We start from the raw sequence: 14,450 nt of genomic DNA on the forward strand, positions 1-14,450 counted from the left end.
AGAATATCTAAATAAGAAAGTTTATGTTTAATCTGAGTCTTTATCCAGTACTGATGTCTTTTGTACAGTTTTCATATGAGCTTGCTCTGGCAATACATGGTTTTTCACTTTTCTACCTGAAATTTCCATCATGGGGACTCAGTACAAATTTACCAAGTATCATGATAACTACCTTACCTGGTCCAATCTAAGATATTATTAGTTTGAAGATGCATCATTGGTTCATGTTTTATTAAATGAAAAAATTGGTGACCTTTTAACTGACACACCTTGATTCTAAGTTGAATCTTGCTTTTAAAGATATTAAAATGATTTCCAAAAGCATGTTATAATTCATGAAATATTTCTATAAAACTATTACCAAAATTTTACAGTTTAGGAATACTGTAGAACTAAAGTAATACTAAAGAATACTAAAGAACATCTACTTTTTCTTTGATTTGTAGGTTCTGTCATGCTGCCTTTAGTTTTTCCCTCACTAATCCACGCATGTTTACCTTAGTTTTCTTTTCTTAGTCTTCCAGTTATTTGGTCATCCTGATCATTTTCTTTTATGTCTGTAGTTTATTGTTTGCATATGAAATAGACTTGAAAATAGAAAATTGTAAAATCTTAAAATTAGTATGTCCAAAAAGTAGAATACTTGGGAAATTGATGAACTAGGGTTTTATTAACTTGACAAGATTTTTAGTAATTTTTTTTGCTGAAATTGTTGTGTTTTAATTTTCACAAGTACATTTACATTTTATACACCATACTTTTCACAGCAGCAGTTTCTCTTCGTTGACATTCACTCATTTATGTAATTGAGGTTAAAGATGCCATTTTAAAATATTTTTGGAAAGAAATGTAATACATTTCTTCTAATTATTCTTCTCCTTTCTACAAGATTATTGTGTAAGAAATCTGCCCATAACTTTTTAACCCAGGATTATTTCTGAATGACAAAAGTTTTTTTTTTTTTTTTTTTTGCAGTTTTTGGCTGCGGCTGGGTTTGAACCCGCCACCTCCAGCATATGGGGCCAGTGCCCTACTCCTTTGAGCTACAGGCACCACCCCCAAAAGTTGTTTGTTCTAATAGTAAATGTTTGCTTTTGAATATTTTGATTTCTTTACAATTATGTAATTTCTGGTAGTCATCATGTGAAGTTTAGCTTAATTCAACTGTAGGAAAAGTAATACTCATAGTATGTTAAATTAATTGCTGGTTCATATAGAGTTGGTGTTTCTAATTATTATAAAACTAAAATTTTTTAGTAGTTAATACAGTTTTCTCTCTTTAAAAACACAGGTTTTGAGAGTATTTTAGAAGGGCTTTATGGACCACGGCTACGAAGAGACCTCAGTTTATTTGAAGGTAATTTTCAAAAGTTTATTAAAAATTTTACCCTGCCTAGTTTAAAAAATGAAAAATTGTTGTTTCGTACTACTTTACATGAATTTATAAACAATCTTAATTAGAAAATATTTTTAAATTGCTAATTAAAATAGTTAAATTTTTATTACACATAGTACCTTTAAAATTTTTTTATTACATTAAATTATAGTAGAAAATGAAGCTTCTTTTCAGCTAGTGATGTAATATAAGTTTTATTGTTTTATAAATCATGTGCCCAAACTAATTTTTACATAAGATTTCTGTAAATCAGACAAATGTTAAATAAATTGATCAGATCATTACATTTTGTTTAATTGAATTATTAAATTTAAATAAACGTCCAGTTAAATAAGTGTCTTTTACAAAGCTGTTGCCCAAATTTTTATTTTTGTTTGTTGTCTTAATTTTCATAGTCTTTATATATTTTTTTCTTTTTTTTATTATTAAATCATAGCTGTGTACATTAATGCAATCATGGGGCACCATACACTGGTTTTATAGACCGTTTGACACCTTTTCATCACATTGTTTAACATAGCCTTCCTGGCATTTTCTTAGTTATTTACATTCTACATTTACTAAGTTTCACGTATACCCTTGTAAGATGCACCACAGGTGTGATCCCACCAATCATCCTCCATCCGCCCACCTCCTCACTCCCTCCCCTCCCATTCCGCCTTCCCCCTTTATATATTTTTCTTAGTGAAACACGAATATTGGAAAGGGAGAATCTATGGCTAAGTGACCTAATCTATTGACTTCCCTTTGTGTCTTTTGTCAGGATATCTCTTTCTAAAACCTGAAGAGCTAGAGGTGTTCTAAAACACTTCTCAAAGGAAGAATTTATAGAAAAGAATATTGAGAAAAGTCAAGAGGTTGATTTTTTTTTTCCTAATTTTATTGAGTTCGGGAAAGTCATTAAACCATTCAACGTATTTATAATCTATAAAGTTGGTTCTTCACTGTCACAGTTTGTGAAAATAAGTAGAGCCTTTGTTGCTGTAGTTCAAAGCAAAAATTTCCTGGTTGGTAATATTGGTAGTAATGATGCTGATAATGATTAATAACAAGAAAAATTTTTTTTGACTTAACACGAATTTTTTTTTATTAAATATGACTTGTTTTGATTTTCTTTTCAACTATTTTATTTAAAGGATATTCCTAAGTAGTAATTTCTTACCACTTTGTTTTCAAATTTATGTCTTTAAACCATACTGAAATGTCTTTTTCTATATTTCCAAAATTGTGATTATTTACTTTTGCTATCCTTATAATATCATGAGAGTTTTTTAATATTTTTATACAAGTTTTAAAAATTGAGTACAATTTATAATTTTAGGGTTAGATTATACTCATAAAGTGTTGCATCATGCTTATAACTGCCTTCTAATATGCTTGCCATCATAGTCTATACAAATTCCAAAAACAAAGGTTTACCATCAAATTGAAAATAATTTATTTCTAATAATAAAATCTAATGTTTTTCCCTCAATGAATCCCCAACAATAAAAAAATAAATAAAGAAAGAAAGAAAAAAATAAATGAAATAAAATCTAATGTTTTTAAGGTATGGTTAGGAAAAAGGACTTTGTGTGCATTACTTAATAAAACTTAGGGCCCCTATGTATGCATGTATTCCTAGTTACAACTGTCCTAAAAGAGACAGTTTGTCAATAAGTATCAAAAACCTAAGACTCGGGCGCTGGCGGCTCAAGTGGCTAAGGCACCAGCCACATACACCTGAGCCGGCCGGGGCCCGCCAAACAACAATGACGGCTGCAACCAAAAAAATAGCCGGGCATTGTGATGGGCACCTGTAGTCCCACCTACTTGGGAGGCAGAGGCAGGAGAGTTGCTTGAGCCCAGGAGGTGGAAGTTTCTGTGAGCTGTGATGCCAGGCACTCTACCTGGGGCGACAGCTTGAGGCTCTTTCTCAAAAAAAGGGGTTGTTTTACTTTTAACTATCTTAAAAAGATAAGCAGATAAGTATGCAAAAGATAAATCGTATATAAGAGGATGCTCATTTTAGTCCATTTTAGGTTATTTCCACATTTTTTGCTATTATATATTAAGAAATAAGGGACTATTTAATAAATTTAGATCCACAATATAGAACATTAGAGTTATGCATAGAGTTAATTCATGACATGGAAGGATTGTTAGATTGAAGAAAAGCAGTTCCATTGAATATACTACAGTCTGATTCATCCTATTTTTATAGAGAAAAAAAGAAAATGTATGTTTTATTGAAAATGGACTGTAGAGACACAAAAATGTTCACGGTGGTTACATTTGAAGTATGGAGTATGGATGATTTTTGTTTCCTTTTATGTTTGTAATTATTTTCAATTATCAAACATGTATCAGATAATTCTTAAAATATGAAACTTTTAAAAACACACTTTATATGTTTCTTACTGAAACTTAATAAATATTGGAAAGACAGATGTGTAGCTGAGTAAATAAAGAGCATTATATATTTTTACTAACTTCAGTTTTTCAGTAATATTGATCATATTATGTGTGAACAGTATAGAATATCTGATGAACTTTATTCAGTTTTATAAATTACAGAATCATAAAGGAAATTCTATTTCATTATGGCTCTCTAATTTATTGACACTTTCACATGTAACTTGTATTTTCTTAAACTATTCTTGAAGTGGGAATGGGGTTTTACAGGAATATAGGGACACAGCAATTTTCAATCATTCTCATGTAGTTTTTAAAGAACTTATAGGTTATATTAATTGTATTGCTAGTAGTTTACGGTCTTCAGTGTCCTTAAGCCTGAGGTCAGGATGATGGTATTCAAGTTTGTATTCCTAGCAACTAGTCAGTGTTATAAAGGTTGGAATAGCTCATTGAAACCCATGAGTATAGGTTACAGTTTGGCAGCTCTGTCTCCTGTTGCTCATGGTACAGGCAGCCTAAAACCCATATTGCTACTCTGAGATACTGCTTGTGTGTTCAGTGTTTTATACTGTTTGCTATTTATTATATCTTTCTCTTTCAAAAGCTGTAGTATAAACACTTGTGGAATATTTTGATCTGTGATAATATTGAAAATTGCTGTGATACCATAGTTTAACTATTTTATTACTTGCTTGGAAATATAGAACACTAGGAGAGAACATGTTTATAGGCATAGCTGAAAATTTACCATACAGTTCATTCATACCTTGGGTAGTGCCAGATACTTTTTTCTACTTTGATTTTTGATTGAATTATTTCTGGATTTTTTTTTTTTGTGTGTGTGTGTGTGTGTGTGTGGTGTTGTTGTTGTTATCTGGTCAGTTATATGTGTTCACTCGTTATCTCCTATTATACTCTGATACCTTTCTACTGAGGCCAAAAGTATCTCTTAGGGTCCTTCTCTCTTGTGTGTAAATAAGAAGAGGAACAGCTTTTATTTGAGATAGTCTTGCTCTGTTACCCAGCCTAGAGTATCATAGCCTGGTCATGGTTCAGTATAACCTCACATTCCTGGGCTCAAGTGAAACTTCTGCCTCAGCCTCCCACACAGCTGACTACATGCGTGTGCCACCATACCAACTAATTATTTTTATAATTTGTAGAGATGGGGTCTTGCTATGAGACCCTAGGTGGTCTCAAACTCCTGGGCTCAAAGAATCCTCCTACCTTGACCTCTCATGGTGCTAGGATTATAGGTGTGAGCCACCATACTTGGCCTAAATAACTTTTTTTTTTTAAATCTTTAAACATTTGAATTTTAATAATAAATTTAAAATTAGTTTTACCCTTAAAGGATAACACAATCACCTGAACGTCAAGGTATTTGAGTCATTCCTGTTAAAAGTTCTCAATCTCCCCAGAGACAAGGTTACAGCAGTCTCCAGTAAGCCCTTTTTCAAAATGCTTCAGCAACGTTCCCAACTGGGTGGGTTTCCTTGCGTATTTCCCATTTCCTTCTCTGAGACAAACCACCCACGTTACAGATGGATAAGAACGGGGCCACAGATAGGGTAAAAATAGGAATACAGACTGGGGCCACTCACAATCATTTCACCCTGTGAAATGGGGGCTGGAACTTCACCTTTAGTACCCATCTTAGTCTCCAACCACTCAACATGCACACAATTCCAACCTGTTTCCTAACCTGGGCAACTTTGATTTCCCACCTGAATTGCCACTTAGCCCATTCGAGGCTTCCTCTGGTCCTGCCATTAGGAGCCAGCCCTCAGTCACACAGCACCCACACTCACACTCTCTCATAAACTTCCCACAGTCCTGCTGGTGATTTAACGCCCAAGGGTTGATTAACCCCTGCTTCCACTCATAGTGAAAACCCCGGATCTATCGTACCTTGCCCAGTTCCCAGTCCCAGTTCCTGCGTGCCAGTTCTTCCTCCTTGAAGACCTACGGGGAGAGGAGAGTGGGTCCCTTCTCTGCCCAGTCGAGGCATCCACACAGGGAGGCCAAGCTGCCTCCCTGGCGTGCTCAGTGGTTCACATCACACATGCTGATCAGGGCCCCCCCACGTGGGTGTTCAGAGGGTTGGTGGCAACTACCAGGTGCATCTGAGTCTGTTCTCTCCTCAGGTGGTCTCTCTTCCCGGCCAGGGAACCAGAAATCTTGCAGGAAGACAAAGCCCAATGGAGAGAATGAACACCTAAACACCGTGTATAAGAGGAAAAGGGGGGGTGGCGCCTGTGGCTCAGCGGGTAGGGCGCCGGTCCCATATGCCGGAGGTGGTGGGTTCAAACCCAGCCCCGGCGAAATTAAAAAAAAAAAAAAAAGAGGAAAAGGGCTTTTATTTAGCCGGCCAAGCAAACGGCATAGAGGAATTCAAAATATTTGTGCTCCCTAAATAATTGTTTGAAGTTGAGAGAATGATAGTGATGGGTGTCATCAGAAGTTTTCTGCTCATTCTTTCTTAAAGCTGAGCAAGCTTATTCAGTTATAAATCATAGAGCTAAGAGTTGTCTGAACAATGCAGCAACCTGTCTCCAGTCAGGTGAATGGTATCCATGCAGAGCACGGCCTTAAGGATGGAATGTGCCCATGCTGGTGTTTTACCATTTTTATGGCTAAGGAGAGCTTTTTCTTAAATCTCTTAGTTTTAATCATTTTTTATTTTAGCATAGTTTTACACTGAATTAAATATTTTTATCTGAGATATTTCTAAGCAATGCTGACTGATTGTAGTTTCCTAAGTTTTTTGGTGGAGCTGATGAATAACAAAGGAAAAATTTAACAAATCAAGAACCTAACCCATGTCTGATGTTTCTTTAGCCTTCCTTTCTTATGTGCTGTTTTTCCATATTCGTATTTGAAGTCAGTGGTAATGTACTTCATTGCCTTCTGGTAACCCAGGTTGCACTTGTGACCTTTAGTCTCTTACTTCCCCCACTTTTATTTGTTTATACAGTTACTATGTATGTATGTATATTTATAGTATGTTCCTTTGGAAATTAGTTATTATACAAAGTGCTGAAGGTTCTGAGGAAATAAATGTCTGCATTATTTTTAGAATATTATCTCTTTATATTTAGCGCATGTTCATTTTAGAAAAATAGAAAACATAGAAAAGCCAGAAAGAAAAAATTAATCCTAAACCCACTACCCAGAGATAACTATCTCTATTAACATTTTTATATAAATTTAAAATATGCTTGCATATAAACACAAAAATTCTTTTATTAAAGTCATGTACGCTATAGGCATAGTGTGCATATGTATGCATATGAATATATATTCATACTACACACACTTTTGTGCCTGTTGTGTTTACTCACTAATATATCATTTAGGACAGGCATCCTCAAACTTTTTAAACAGGGGGCCAATTCACTGTCCCTCAGACCATTGGAGGGCTGGACTATAGTTAAAAAAAAAAAACAACTATGAACAAGTTCCTATGCACACTGCACATATCTTAGTTTGAAGTAAAAAACAAAATGAGAACAAATACAATTCATACCGCTTCATGTGGCCCACGGGCTGCAGTTTGAGGACACCTGATTAAGATATAAAGTCCTAGATTATCATTTTTAATGGCTGCACTGGATTTGTTGTGAAACTATTATAATTAATTAAGGTAATTCATTTAATATCCTATTGATGTATATCTATTTTATTTTTTTATATAAATCTTGTATTTGATGTTCTCTTTCATGCTTTCTGTGAGGAAAGAGTTATAAAATGAGCTAAACTTTGAGTCTCAGGTGTTCTTTTCCTCACACGTAGGCACAGACTTGCTTCCCTGATCTTTTACCCCAAATGTTCAAATTTTGTTTCTCTAGGTGCCTTCAGTAAATTCATCTTTTTTCTTGCTTTTTTGAATTAAAGTAAGTTAGTTAAAGTTACTAATCAAAGTTGATGGGTAGAGTAATACTATAATAATAAACCCGAATGTATGCATGGATGAAGACAGTTGTATGTTTTGAAGGGCATGGATGAAGACAGTTGTATGTTTTGAAGGAATTTAATCCAGTGTTGTCAGAGTTTAGAGCCTCTTGAAACAGCTTGTAGAAGCTATTCATTATAGACATATTCAGCTTTTTTCTCATCCTGTTCTAAAGAAGTGTGATTTCTTTGTTGTTATTATTAAAAATGGTTTACTTCTTAGATGCTAGGATTAAGAGTATAGATATTCCTGGGCGGCGCCTGTGGCTCAGTCGGTAAGGTGCCGGCCCCATATACCGAGGGTGGCGGGTTCAAACCCGGCCCCGGCCAAACTGCAACCAAAAAATAGCCGGGCATTGTGGCAGGCACCTGTAGTCCCAGCTGCTCGGGAGGCTGAGGCAAGAGAATCGCTTAAGCCCAGGAGTTGGAGGTTGCTGTGAGTTGTGTGAGGCCACGCCACTCTAGGGCCATAAAGTGAGACTCTGTCTCTACAAAAAAAAAAAAGAGTATAGATATTCCTTGCTGTACGATAAATTAGTATGTAGTTTTAGATAAAGCACTGGAAATCTGAGCCCTTGTTACTGACTGTTCTCAACTTAGAGAACAGATACATTGGAGATCAGTGCAGTAGGCTTGTGGAAACTGGCTGGTAGATGCTGATTGGTTTTTCTCTATAGGTATGTCCACATGTCAAAGGGATTGTTTATATCAGGGCTGCAACCTACTGCTGTGGGCTACATCCAGCTCATTGACTGTTTTGAATGGCCTGTGAACTAAAAATGGCTTTTACATTTTTTTTTTTTTTTTTTTTTTTGTAGAGACAGAGTTTCACTTTATTGCCCTCGGTAGAGTGCCATGGCATCACACAGCTCACAGCAACCTCCAACTCCTGGGCTTAGGCAATTCTCCTGCCGCAGCCTCCCGAGTAGCTGGGACTACAGGCGCCCACCACAACGCCCGGCTATTTTTTTTGTTGTTGCAGTTTGGCCGGGGCTGGGTTTGAACCTGCCACCCTCGGCATATGGGGCCGGCGCCCTGCTCACTGAGCCACAGGCGCCGCCCCAGCTTTTACGTTTTTAAATAGTTGAAAAAAATTAAGATCTCATGACATGTGAAAATTATATGCAGTTCAAATTTTAATTGTTCAGTTAATAAAGTTTTATTGGGCACAATCCATCTTCTTCGTTGATGATTGCTTCTGTTGTACTACACTAGTAGAATTGAATGATTGTTACAAAGACTGTATGGCTTACAAAATCTAATTTATTATTTGGCTCTTTATAGAAAAGATTTACTGACCCCTGACTTACAACATCAACTGAAACATACTGTGCTTAGCCTAATGTCCTTTTTTCTAACTATTAACACTATGATAATAGGGGCAACAAAACTACTTTTTAATAAGATTTATTAGATGAAATATTTAAATACTTATTTTGTGTTCAATACTGATTAGCAATAAGGAAAGAAAAATGAATTAAGGTTTCTTCTTACTGGGAGCTCATGGTCTAGTATTAATTCAAAAGTCAGTTTTCTAGTATGAATTGATCGTTATGTTACATAATTAAAATCAGAGAGTCTAACACTATTTTATTATTATATAAATTACATTATTATTAACGAACGTCCATAGATTACATCGAGTTCATTTTTGTGTGCTGTACAATTTTATGTTTTTGCCAAATGCATATTTATCTTAGTAGTATCATACACAATGTGTATCACTGTCCTAAAAATCTCTAGTACTATACCTGTGTATCCGCTCTGCCCCCCAACATGGTAAACACTGATCTTTTTATTGTCTCTAAGTTCATATAGTTGGAGTTACATAGTATGTAGCTTTTTCAGATTTGCTTCTTTCACTTAGCAAATATGCATTTAAGGATTCTGTATGTTTTTTTGTTTTTGATAGCTCATTTCTTTTTATTGGTGAGTAATACTACCTTATATGAATGTACCGTAGTTTGATTATGGGTTCATCTATTGAAACATCTCTTAGTGACTTTCAAGTTTTGGTTATTTTAAATAAGGCTGCTATAAACATTAATAAGCAAGTTTTTGTGTAGACAAATTTTCAACTCATTTTGGTAAATACTTAGAACTACCACTGATAAATCACATAGACTGTGTTTAGCTTTGTTAGAAACTACCAGACTGTTTTCAAAAGTAGCTGTATCGTTTTGCATTCCCACTTGCAAGTTCCTGTTCCTCCACATCCTCACCCGTCTTAGATGTCCTGTGTTTTGGATTTTAACTGTTAACGATAAATATGTAACAGTATTTCATTGTCTTAATTTGTAGTTTCCAAATAACATGATACTGAACATCTTTACATATACTTATTAGTCACCATTGTATGTGTTTGTGAGGTGTCTGTCCAGATAAGTTTTAGTATTTGGATAATGATGGAATCATAGAGTAAATGAGACAATGTTTTCTCTACTTCTCTTTTCCTAAACAGACTGCTGGGAAACCATCTTTCTTACTCAGAAGGTTTTCAATTATTGATTTAAGTAGATGCAGGCCTAATGAAGACATTTATTTTTGCCTTGTGTGGGATTTGGTAGATTGTGTCTTCTGAGGACTTGGTCCATTTCATCTAAAGTTGTCAACTTTGTGGACATAATATTCATAATATTCTTTTATTATCCTTTTAATAGCCACAGGGTCAGTAGTCATAGTCCAGCTTTCATTTCTGATATTGGAAATTTGCATTTTCTCTCTTTTTATCTTAATTGACTAGCCAAGCTTGGCTAGAGGTTTATCAATTTTATTGATCTTTTTAAAGAGCTAGCTGATCCTAATTTTTAAAAAGGCATAAAATAAACTGGAAAGATGTATAGAAAAATGTTAATCATTATCTTTGAATGAAGAGATTATGCATAATTTTTCTTTTCTCTTTGTACTTTTAGTATAGTTAATATGCAGTTTCATGTTAAAAAAATTGTTCTTTGATTGCATTGTCCACTGTTCAGTATTTTTTCCCCAAGTCGACACAGTTATAATTAGTGATTCATGATCTTTACAAAAAATCTCATTCAGTATTCTCCTTTTTTATTTCTCATTGGTTTTTGTTTCTGGGAACTCTAAATTTATATCCTATGGATAAAGGATTCTAAAAAAAAAAATAAAAACATTAAAAAGAAATGTTATTTAGAAGAAAATGAAATTACTATCTATTTAACTTGTTAGGTGTTAGCACTTGTTTTAATTTCATTTTTGCTACAGTCTTAATATGCAGTTGTTATTCTCTTTATTTTACAAACAAGGAAACTGAAACTCAGAGAAATTAGCTTGCTGGAGGTGACGTCTAGTATGTAGAAGAGCCCATGGTTCAATATGAAGGTTCTCTGATTTAGAGTCCAGATTAGGCAAAATGATTGTAGCCAGACTTTTTACTACAGGAGTACATACATCCATGGTGGAAGGTTGACCTTTGTCATTCATTTACTATCGGTTTTCATTATGATGCTGCCTTTTATTGATAATGCTGTTTCTATTTCTTTTTGGAGTTTATCTCTTTGCATATTAAAGTTTCAAAAAGAGAGCTAACTTCTTTTAAAGAGGAATATCTCATTGTCAAATTTTGATGAATAAAATGAATGTTTTATTCCAGCATTTATTTAATTTTTAGTGACATGAAAAGATGACCTGGGGAGAAGGGACATCTGAACTAGAGTTGATTTTTCAAAATCTGTTTTCCCATACAGAAAAAATAAGTTCCACCATCATTCATTTGAACTCAAAATTCAAAGTTAATGTAGAAAGGGTAGTTATTAAATATTTCTAAGTAAACCTATACCTTTTAGCTCTGCAAAACTTAGTGGCCATTATGTATTCAATTGATTAATCAGTGTCATTTATTTGTGTAGGCATTTAATTTGATTGTTTTCTTGAAGAATTCCTACTAAAACAACTAAAATAAGTGACATAATCCCAGCATGCTTTGATTTTTGTCTTACAAGTAACAGTTAATATAAAGTTGTCACTTGAGTTAACATATTTCTCAATGAACTTTCTTGAAACCTTACTACCATTGTTTAAAAATACCTATTCTCTAGGTCTACCAACTATTTTTTGAAAATCCATGACCTATTAAAATAATATTATTGTTGGCATATGAATCATATCTTTGCAATGATAATGCTGTATGACAGACAGCTCCAAAATCTTTTGTACAGTTATGGGTGGTCTGGTCCAGCTGGACTCTGCTTTGGATGGGATTAACATCATCTCCATGAGGGCTTCAGGTTTGAGACTGTAATTGCTTTCTGGGGCAAGTTCCTCTCATGTTAGATGGTAGAAGCTCAGGAAGGCTGGGGAAGCTTGCCATGCCTTTTAAAGTGTCAGCTTCTTTCTCGTTCCTTCCATTGAATTAGAGAGCTCTGCTTCCCTAGTAAGATGCCCTGCATGGGATTATTCTCAGGAGTATGTATATGTGATTCTTTTCTAGCCAGGGGTAAAAAGTTGAAAACAAAATAAGCCTATCATAACTACAGTTCTTTAAGGACTAGCTTCTTAATTGTATAGATTGCTTAAACTTTTTTGATTAGTCAGATTTTTAACCAATATTCTGAAGCATATATCTAATTAAAATTATCTTCTGCAAATTAAAATTTATATTCTGCAAATTAACTTTATTAAATACGTGTACAGTGAAACAGGATTAAAAAAAAACAATGACTTATTCTGCCTTGTTTATAACTAGCTTTTGCATGGTATTTATAGTTTATAAAGTATTTTTACATTTTTTCTTTTGATCCACAAATAAGTTAGGTGATGTGATCTTTATTTTACTTGAGGTAATTAAGACAAAAAACTTTGTAGCTTGAAAAGGTTACAACTAATAAGTAGTACTCCATTTCAGATTTTCAGAGGCTTCAAATTCACTTACCCTTCTCAGTACCCTATACTGCCCTTAATGTTCCTGTTTCAAGCTTATGTGAATATTAGCACTGTGTATATTTGTGTACAGCTGAACAAGTCAAAGGGAGATATTACTACACTCTTTATATTTCAACAGACTGTTACTGTCTATTCTGTTCACTATATCTGACTTGATTTGGGGGGGTCCCAGTGGCTAATCCTAACTATTAGTAGTTATTCACTGTAATTCCAGGAAAGATAAACTTTATTTTCTGTGTAGTTTAACAGAGATATAATGTATTCAGATTCATTATGCATTTCAAAAGTGCAAGAGAAAATTATTGTGGTATGCTAGTGTTTTTTCACATTAGTGACAGTTTAGCTGCCTCAGATGATAATGATTTTATGTTTGGAGTTTTATGTAGGGATTATTTAGGGAAAGAAATCAGAGGGGTTTTCTACTGCAAGGGTTAAGTTCAGAAATCACTTGTCTGTATCAAGTATAGTTAGGATGACAATTTTATTATAACTTCACAATATTCCTTCAGTAGAAAATGTTGTTTTCCAGAAATTGTCTAATATGTTACAACAGTTGGATTATAAGGCATTTTCTCCTGAAAATGAAATCCATCTCTTATATTGAATAATATACCTTATTTGTTTACTGGATTTTTATTCTAACCTTTCCAACAAAGCCTTTTGAACAATGGTAACAGAAATCTAATCTGACTTTTTAGCTTTGGATTTCTACTGGTTTTCTTGGGCAAAATTTCATTTTTTAAAATCTGTGAGCTTTTCTATTGCTTTCTTTATTCTTTTGTGTTGTCTTTCATGGTATGCAAAATTTATTCCTTTCCTCTCCATACCTTCCCCCTTTGTTATGATTTCTTTCATAGTTAAAATAAAAATAAAATTAATGGACAATGATAAATTGAATCTTTCAGAAGGTTAGATAATTAATCCCTATTAGAAAATTATTAATTTACAAACAGCTCATTGTTCTAGCTGTTTTGTCCCATAATAGTGCAAAGTTACTCTCCTCACAGCTTTCTCTGTTTATTTCTGTATAGCTATATCATCAGTTTAATTTTAAGGTTAGTCCTTCTCCCCTTATTGTTTAGCAGTCAGTTTTTTTTTTTTTGTTTTTTTTTTATACGAGCCATTGCTGTGGAGAGTGGTAATTTTATTTGTTTTAATAAAAGTTAGTGTATTTAATGAATTTTTTCCCTCTTTTAAAGACTGTGAACCAGAAGAGCTGACTGACTGGTCTATGGATGAAAAATGTTCATTTTGTAACCTACAGAGAGAAGCAGTCAGTGTAAGTTTTAGTGCTATGAAATTATTTTTAAACTAATATACAATTGTAACACAGTTTTTTGTTTTTTTTTTTTAATCTGATTTGTTCTGAAAATTTGTGACTCACAGTGGAAGTTTAAATACTTTGGTTACAAAATTTTTTTTAAAAATACTTCGGTAAATGAAAAGAATATTTTAAAGTCTTATATTACAAGTCAATATTTAGTTTAATTTGCAGATAAAATCCTAGAAAACTCATCTTTTTTGCTTATTTATTTTACATTTCTTTCTTAGTGTTCCTGGACTCAGGAAGTTCAGTTCAAGTCTGTTTTGTATATAGATACACAGGGTGAGTGTGGAGGCCTGCTTTGATCTGAGACCACCCTATAGTCTGATCTTTTAGGAATCAATAGCAAGGGGATAATGTGCTATTTGATAGCCTTTCACTTACTCTTGAATCTTTTGTGTATCATAATTATCTCCTGTGTAAATGAATATTTAAGTGTCTACTGAATACAGGGTAACTAAAATATTTAAGTGT

The 14,450-nt window shown here is 33.8% G+C and overlaps 1 protein-coding gene across 16 annotated transcripts in view; it reads left to right on the forward strand.

The window, feature by feature from the left end:
* LCORL (ligand dependent nuclear receptor corepressor like) overlaps window positions 1-14,450 on the forward strand; it is a 136,530-nt gene that overhangs the window by 31,611 nt on the left and 90,469 nt on the right. For 15 of the 16 annotated variants that reach the window (XM_053577549.1, XM_053577557.1, XM_053577559.1 and 12 more), the window contains exons 2-3: window positions 1,292-1,357; window positions 13,852-13,931. In XM_053577549.1, coding sequence (XP_053433524.1) covers window positions 1,292-1,357; window positions 13,852-13,931 — 146 coding nt within the window. The remainder of the gene's footprint in view (window positions 1-1,291; window positions 1,358-13,851; window positions 13,932-14,450) is intronic. The other variant, XM_053577551.1, reaches the window with a different exon arrangement.

The sequence above is a fragment of the Nycticebus coucang genome, chromosome 23 (genome assembly GCF_027406575.1).
Source record: "Nycticebus coucang isolate mNycCou1 chromosome 23, mNycCou1.pri, whole genome shotgun sequence".
NCBI lineage: Eukaryota > Metazoa > Chordata > Mammalia > Primates > Lorisidae > Nycticebus > Nycticebus coucang.